Source organism: Sus scrofa, chromosome X, assembly GCF_054392235.1.
Source record: "Sus scrofa isolate SSC_HxYL_T2T_F1_AM1 chromosome X, Sscrofa_HxYL_maternal_Yorkshire_Landrace_v2.0, whole genome shotgun sequence".
In the NCBI taxonomy this organism is placed as follows: Eukaryota; Metazoa; Chordata; class Mammalia; order Artiodactyla; family Suidae; genus Sus; species Sus scrofa.
This window is the reverse complement of record NC_139401.1, coordinates 15,526,835-15,535,273: the sequence shown is the minus strand read 5'-3', so window position 1 is coordinate 15,535,273 and position 8,439 is coordinate 15,526,835. Positions and strand designations below refer to the sequence as shown.

The 8,439-nt window shown below is 43.7% G+C and overlaps 1 protein-coding gene across 3 annotated transcripts in view; it reads left to right on the top strand.

Moving 5' to 3' along the window:
• Window positions 1–7: 7 nt before the first annotated feature.
• The window catches only part of ASB11 (ankyrin repeat and SOCS box containing 11), a 28,274-nt gene continuing 19,842 nt past the window's right edge, over window positions 8–8,439 (top strand). The window contains exon 1 of one of the 3 annotated variants that reach the window (XM_021079396.2): window positions 8–198. In XM_021079396.2, coding sequence (XP_020935055.1) covers window positions 126–198 — 73 coding nt within the window. In that variant the 5' untranslated portion in view covers window positions 8–125. Of the gene's footprint in view, window positions 199–2,384; window positions 2,590–3,428; window positions 3,627–8,439 lie in introns of those variants that run through there. The other 2 variants (NM_001243488.1, NM_001243489.1) reach the window with 2 other exon arrangements.

Sequence of the window (8,439 nt, the reverse complement as noted above, 5' to 3'; positions counted from 1 at the left end):
GAGGAGCGCAGTGAGGGGTGGCACACCCCTCTGCTGGTTTCCCTGGTAACTGACGAGGCTACCTGACGTCAATTTCCCCTATAATTGGTAATCGGCCCCTTCCTCTGGGCCTGAAGACTCCTGCCATGTCCTGCCATCCCACCACCTGCTGTCTGCCGCACGCAGTGGGGTGTCGCTCCAGGACCTTGCTTCGGATGTGTAAGCTCCCCCATCTATTAAACCACTCATGCCGCTCTGTCTCTGACTCCCAGTTCTTTGGCCTTGAGGCCTGCGAGATGGAGCCCAACACCCAGCCTATCCCACCGGCTTCGGCTTTGTAGGAGGCAGTGGAAAGCAGTCACCTGCACTCATAGCTTCAGATTTCGCTCACACCAAAACTTATTTTTGGCTGAGTCCAGCGTATTACAGTTCTGTGTTTACTTTTGTGACATATTTCTAAAGCCCTTTTTCTCCTCCTCTGCCTTCCCGAAAGAATCTGGCTGGATGTTGAACTGTCTCATCTTGGGGCTGGCATTTTTTAAAAAAGGAAATTCTGAAAATGAAAGCTCTGTAGACAGATTTTGATTTGTATTGAGCACTATTTGGGGAGTTGATTTTCCTTTATCCTTTATATTTGGCTGTGACTCGGGGATCCTCAACTGGATGTGGCCCTGGTGATTTTGCCCGCTAGGGGGGTGCTCAAAATGCCTGGGGGGCACTTCTGGGTTGGTCCCCCTGGATAGGAGTGGGGCGTTGATGTCGAATGCATACAGGTCAGAGATGCTGCCAAATTGCCTACAGTGCTTTTGGACGGCGTCCCAAAGAATTACCTGGCTCACAATGTCAGTAGTGCTGAGCTGAGAAACCCCGTTGGTTTCGTCCCCTGTGTCATTTACCGTGAGTTAACGGCTTCTGTCAGTAGCCTTTTGGGCCCATCTCAAACGGAAGGCCCAAACGTAGCGAAGATGGTCTTCCAGAAATAGGACAAAAGCTTTTCTGGTATGAAAAACAAAAAGCACAGCCACGTTTTAAATGAAAATTATGGGCCAAAACAAGACTGAATAACGTGATACTGTAGACATCAGTAGGCTGACAGGAGCAAATAAGTGATGGGCTTCTTAGGGACCAGTTCTTTGAAAGAGCTAAGATGCTTGTGTTCAGTTGGCATATGTTGGCACTCTACCAGGTAGTCTTAGCTTGGCAAAACTTGTATGTTCATATCTTTTCTTGAGAATGGGAACAGCACAAGCTTGCAGAATGAAACACTGAAATGGCTACGTTGCGTCTTGAGAGTCAAGGTTGTATTCGGATGCCTCCCCTTTTTCACAGTATAGGGAGATGGTTCTTAAATAGGTGGTTGTTCCAGTCTGCCTGAGTGCAAGGAGAAACTCCCATATTTTTTGCAGAAAGCATGCATTAAATAAGATTCATTTAGTCGTCTCCTCTAATTTTACGCTGGCTTGGCCTTACCAATAGGTTGTAGACATTTAGAAAATCGAATATAGCCAAGAATGAAGGAGACCTAGAGTTTCCTCCTCTGTTTTTCCCAGGTGAGGAAAATTCAAAACAAATGAGCGTTATTTGCATTGGCCAGCTGATGCCTATCGAAGAGTTAGGGTTACAAGAAAATACGGGCTAGCAAGGGAAGGTGCTGATGCGTAGAATCTTTGGGTGCTTCACCCAGAACCTAGAGCACATTCATACGTTTCATGGTAAGTCCTCCAAGATGGAGAGTAGCCCACATTTTCCCCAAAGAGGCACCACCACCATGGCTGACAATAGAAAGTAAAAGATCAGGCATGTGGTGGGAGACTTGGTCATGGATGGATGGAGTCCATCACAGCAAGTGGTCTGGTGCGTCCAGCCTGGAGAGGCAGCCGAGACGGGCCCGTTACTAAATACTGCCTGAGAGTAAATAGTCTCTCTTAACTGGTCATGTTTTAGATTTGGGCTTTATCTCTCATAAACCTCAGAATGAAGAGAAGAATGAAATGTTCCAGGGGCTGGTACTTCCAAGAGCACAGGACGTATTTGCACTTCTTTGCGTGAACTTGAAATGACTTTCTTTGTCCCCGTGGGGTCTGAGAGGTTTGTTTTAGCTTTCCAATCCTGCCTTCCAACATAACGGAGCAAGAACTGGGATTTAGGAGGAAGAAAGTTTTGGACAAACTTTTGTTTGTTAAACTGCGCTGAGGAATGTAGGTCTAGAACTGTTGGATGTTTCTGGTTAGAAGGGAGTCTCTTTAGTTCATTTCACATTGCCGTGAATGTCAGGGCAAGCAGATCACAGTTAGCTGAGAATCTAGAAACTGAGTTCTCTGTAACAGGAGCATGGAGAGCTCAAAGGTTTAAAATAGATGTCATATGATACCAATTATAACTCGGTGAAATTTTGCAGTCCCCCGAACCTATACAGAGTGGAAGCCAAAATGGAAGACGCTCCTGTTGCCTATGGCTTTCCAAACATTTTTATTACGATGTTTGCTACTTTTTTCTTCTTCAAGCTTTTGATTAAAGTTTTCCTGGCGCTCCTAACCCATTTCTATATCGTCAAAGGAAATAGAAAAGAAGCGGCTAGGATAGCAGAAGAGATCTATGGTGAAATTTCAGGTAAAAAGACATGAATTTGTTCCCAGATATGCTCCTAGATAATTCATGTGAATGATATTTCTGGAAGGCAGGTTTTATTTCTGCTTTGGCTTTGAGTGGGCAGTTTTTCAAAGATTCTCATTTCAAGTAGCAAAGGGTGTTGACTGCACCAATTTGCAAAGGATTTTCAGCTTTATTTTCTGCAAGGTAGTAGTTCCATTAGCAGTTACTCTTTAAGAAGTAAACAGAGTCGTGGCTTTCTAAGAGTATTTTGAAAAACCTCATCTCTACTAACAAAAGAATTACTTTATAGGATGATCCTCTTTAATATTTTAAATCAAATGTTGACATTGCCTTCTAACAGAACTGTTTCCCTGGGAAATGGAATGGCCAATAAATTTGACGAAAAGCAGTAATATATATGCCATATATATATATAGTTGTGCCGTCATTTGCAACTCAAATTGTTTAGCCACTTGTCACCGTCAGGAAAACCCTGTACTGAGTCCATTTACATGCAGCACCTTGCAAAGCAATGCAAAGGTTACTGTAGTAGGAAATGCCAACCTTTGGGCGAAACCTTTTCATGTCTCCTGCTTTGTAGGATTTAGTCTCCATTTCTTTCAAGAAATGATTCCCCTTCATTGCAGGGAGATGCTACCAAAGTAAATGAATCAGATTTGCTCAGTCCTGCTGGGACAGCCACTTGATGGAGGAGTCTGTGTTAGCAGAGTTCCGAATTTCCCCATGTATTTTTAGTGTTCGTAAAGGTTCCAGGATTACCTCATTCTTTATCTGGTATCCATTTCACCTTGCATCCTGGACTCTCTTTCAAAATAGCCTTACGTTGTGTGATCCCAACACACGAGACAACTTTAAGGACACTAGGCAAGAGTAGTCTTATCCGAAGAGATAAGACCTCCAAAGACAAAGCGTCAGGATGCTTCAGTTAATGGGGGAAAATGAGAAGAATCTGGAAGTTTTGGGAAATACCAGAAGGCCCGGAGTGTGGAAAGAGATTTCTTTTGGGGATTATATTTGTCACACGTTTCAGGGAGGTATGTCGCTTTTAGACTTGGTTTACAAAAAAGAAAAGTAACTGTAATTTTCCAATGAAGCATAATCCGAAAAGCAATTTTCTAATTTAATTTGTAAATCTGGGCAGGGGCTTTCTCGAAGTTCACACATCATCCTTCTGGTTTAAATTAGGTAAAGTCCGACAGCTGGTATGAGCCAGAATGTGTTAAAAACATTGCCTCCGGGTGCTTGTGTGCATTCTTTTTGCCTTTGTGGCCGTTAATTAAGTACCCTCTTAAGAGAGTTTTAGCGTAGTCAAAACCTGGAACCATAATACAAATCCCGTAAATAGAGCTCACTTAGTCTCAAGCTCAAATATCTTTACTTGTTGAAGGGCCTAGGATAATATTCATTTAATTTGCACGTGGCATAGCATTACAAAAGTCAAAAACATATTTTTCAATGATCGCTAACGAGAGGCAGTATGGAGAATAGTGCCTGTTAATTTCTCAGTTTAATTTCCTTCCTATGTGCATGCGTTTGTTTGAGGATGGGTATGTTAGACGTATCTGCCCCACTCACACATATGTGTAACAGAGTGTCTATCCAGATGTAAATAAGGTTCTCTATAATAACGTAGGCAGTACCGTGCCAGAGCAGTGGTTTTTTCACACGATTCCAACAGCGTTTTTGCTTTTGACACTGTTAACAGTCAGATACTATATACATTTAAAGCTAGACGTGTTAAAAGCCAAAACAAAATTTTGTCCAAGTGTTTGACTCAAACCAGAAACTACCTTTGCTGCTCGTAGGTCAGACAAATGTTTTCTGGGAAAACATGTGACATTTACCCAGTAAGTCAGCTAATTGACTTACTAAAGTCTCGGCCCAAGGTTACCTTCCTTGATTCCACTAGCATGTTATGTTCCTGTAAACTCTGGTCGGCACTGTCATAAACAAGGGGAGGCTGTAAAAACCTGAGCCAGGGCAGAGTTTGGCCTGTCATAGGTCTTGGCACTTTTCTTTTGGAAGCCACACCTAGCATTACGTCTTTCGTGAAATACCTTATTTTTGGGGGGGGGGAAAGGTCGTTGTTGTTGTTCATATTCTGGAATACATCATTTGATATTTTCTTTGTGGCTTAAACACTATTACATTTAGAGAAAACTCATCAGAATGGAGTTAAGCTATGGTTGCTTAGCTGTTAGCTTTTTCAGGCCTCTTTATTATTTGTCAATAATATATATGTATTACATATGAATTTTAAGTTTGAAACATTGTCATTGGCCCTTGGTATTCTTACATCTAGAGCACCAGATGGATCACCAGCTCCTTCCTTGAGCCCATAGATATTTCTGTAAACTCTCTCCCTTTTTCTCTCTTTCTCAATCTCCCTCTCTCTCTCTCTCTCTTTCCCAAGAGATGTGGTGCATGGTTTTTCAACCTTTGCTAATGTGGCCAGAACTGAAGCTATATTTAGTACAGCTAAATATACTAGTATATACTAAATATATTTAGTATATAATATAGTATATATTATAAAAATAAAGTGTAGATACAGGTTGATAATCTGTTATTCCCAACTCTTGGGCCAGACATGTTTCAGGATTCAGGAGTTTGGGGGATACTAGAAAGATGGTGCAATGTGTATACTTCTTATGACACAGCACTTCCAGCTGGACTCGCCTCCCATAATCAAATGTTTTGATATTTCTATGGCGAAAATAGCAATATTCACAGTAAGTGAAAAATGCAAATTAAAAATAATAAATTGCTAAACCTGAGACCTGGCCATGTTTTGCTGCCAAAGGAGCTTCTCCGACTTGCAGGGTAGGGGAAACTTGGTTTTCAGAATGTGGGGAATTTTACAGTTGCAGATAAGAGATGGTGGAATTATTGTACCCTTTAAAAAATTAGTTCTAAGTGTTTTGTCTAAAATCAGTTGTCCTTGCTTTGCTAAACTCAAAGGACTGACCTTGATTTGATGGCCCCACCTTTGCCTGACTCATTCTGACTCCTTTTTTGTATTCCTTCCCCTGTCAACAGCTTTTTTTCCTGCCTTTGGTCCATTCTTGCCTAGTCTTCTGCCTGGCCTTGTTCGGTGTTGCTACTTGTCTCCTCAGGCCTGGGCCCATCCACCCTCTGAATGGTTCTATGTCACAGGTGCCTGCTGGCTTGCCAAGTGAGAACAAACAGTCCTCAGCAGGGGCTTTGCCACCCAACATGTTATCTTCAGCTCAGCTCTCCTGCTCCTAATATGTTCAAAGGAAGTCTCCTCCTAACGCACTACAGAAAAGTGTTAATTGATCATAGTTCATCTCCTGGCCAGAGCGAAGTGTTCTAGAGAACATGCACCTTAACTCAATTTTGTCATAATATTTTAGATGTCTCAGGAAATTCCTTCTTTCATTCCTCCCTCCCTTCTTTCTTTTGTCTGTCCGTCTTGTCTTTCTTTCTTTCACTTCTCCACTCTCAAGGCATATGGAAGTTCCCAGAGCAAGGATCAAATTTGAGCCTCAGCTGCAACCTATGCTACAGCTGCAGCAACACTGGATCCTTAAATCTCTGTGCCAGACTGGAGATCAAACCCAAGCCACCTCATAGACAGTGCTGGATCCTTAACCTGCTAGTTGGGAACTCCCTGAGGAAATTTCTTATATTTTTTTTTCCCAATTACCTTTGTTTTACTTAAAATACTAATTAGGCTCTTGCCTATATTTTAATTCAAATTCAAAATTCCTTTTGACTTTTCTTTTCTTCAATAGATTCTATAGGAGAAGATACTCCTCCAGAGGATTTTGGAAGTTGAGTAAAGATTGTTCTATGGGCACTAGAGATAAGCAGTTAGCCGGAAGTTTTTTTTTTTTTTTTTTTTTTTTTTTAAATCATAAACCTGTCATCTCAAATACTTGTTGGAATTAGGAAAACATTGCAAAAAATAAAAATAATTGATTTTGATCTTGAATACTTGAAACTCAGACAACCGTATTCCATCTGAACCCATTTTGTTATTGAAACAGGTTGTCGAAGCTTCTTTGGTTGTTGAAGCTGTCATGAAATGGTTATTCCGAGAGCCTGAGAACTGAAGATATAAATCACATTCTGAGAAAAAGTCAAAGGGGGGAATGAAAAAGTACTTGAACATTTTCCATACACCTCATCAGGAACAAGTAAACATATTTGTAGAGTAAACTATCTTCAAAATGTGCCTGCAGCCCTGTGACACAGGCAGGCTGCCAAGTAACTAAAAATAGACTGCCTTAGAAGCAATGATTGATTCCTACTTCGCCTTCATTTGTTTGGAGAGCTTAGATGCATATTTCCTGAAAGAAATGGAAAAACTCCCTGGCTGCCAAATAACTTTTATCCTCAATTTCTCACAATTAGCTCCAATTTGCAAAACAGGAATGATAAGGGCAAGAGCCGGCACGTGGGGAATAAGAATAGAAAAAGAGAGGAGCCCACCGTGGCGGAGTTTCTGGAAAAGGGCTTTGTGTGCAGAACCCGTCAAGGTCCTTTGAAGCAAGTGCTGGAAAACAGCGACTGGAAAGATGACTTGACAGTGGCTTTGTTGCCAGTGGGGAAACCAAAACGATTTCCACATTTAAGGCAGTCCCATTGATTCACTTCATATTGTTCAGAGAGAGAAAGGGGACAGAGCAAAGCAACCCCCACAAGTATATGGACCACAGGGAGAGGCAGGATGGGAAAACCTGGTGGTTCTTAAAACCCGGACACGGTGCCTTCTCCAGTCTCACTTGGGCAGAAGTGAGATCTGAGGTGAGGCAATTGTTGCTGTGCCTTTGGAGTGTCTGGCTTCAGGGAGCCAGGCTCTTCCCGCCTCTCTCGAGAGCCAAGGGCTGGAGGGTCCGGGAAGAAGCACGTTTCAAGGGGCGGAGCCTGGGTCGGTTTAGGCGGACAACTCTGCTCCTCAAACAGGGGGAAAGAGAATTGGAAGGTGGCTGGGATCACGGATTCTGGATTGTGGGTTGTGGGTCGGAAGATGACCTGCAGGCATCCCAAGCATGGGATGGGAGTCCAGGAGCATCAGAGGTTGCTGCGTCCATGGGGGACACACAGAGAGGTGGCCAAGCGCTGGTGCAGAGGAAAGGAGCCAGGGGGTGATACCCCCACACACACCCCCACCCGTGTGGGGACCAGGAGTGAGTCCTGCCCTTGAGGCCAAGCAGGTATTTGGCTGGGGAGCTTCTCCTCACCCCCCATGGGCACTGGAGGCTGGCACCTCCAGAAGGAAGTGGGGGAACCTGTGTCAGAACGCACTGCCCTTCCTCTGCCACCTGCCTGGGCGGGACAGAGGGCCATCCCCTGCCCTGAGAATGGGCAGAGGAGCGGAGATGACAGTTTGAAAGGGGACTGACCAGCAGACAGGCGGTTTTTAAACCTCTCCATTGAAGTATGCTAAAAATATAGACAAGTGCCAAGAGCCGGGGGAATTTTCACAGTTGGGCACCAGCTCCCAGGAGCAAGAACCTGCCTGTTATCAGCATGGCCCCCACCACGGCCAGCTTTAGCCAAACCCTGGTGCTTCTGGCTCCTAACACCCATGGTGAGTTTGGCCCCTTTGGAACTTTCTGGAGAGGCCATCAGAGGGCACATCCTCCTTTGTGTCTGGCTTCCCCGGACAGCATTAGGTTCGAGAGATCCAGCTAGGCTATGTGTACCCAGTGGGTCTTAGGGGGCTGGTGGGTGGCAGAAAGTTACTAGCAATAGACGAAATGGTGGTTAAGGTGCTTGTTTTCCAGCAGGAGATGGGACACCGCAGCCCACTTGGGACAAGTTTTGGGAAGAAAAAACCCATTTCACGTTGCCATTCTAAGTTAGTAATAGCAAGTT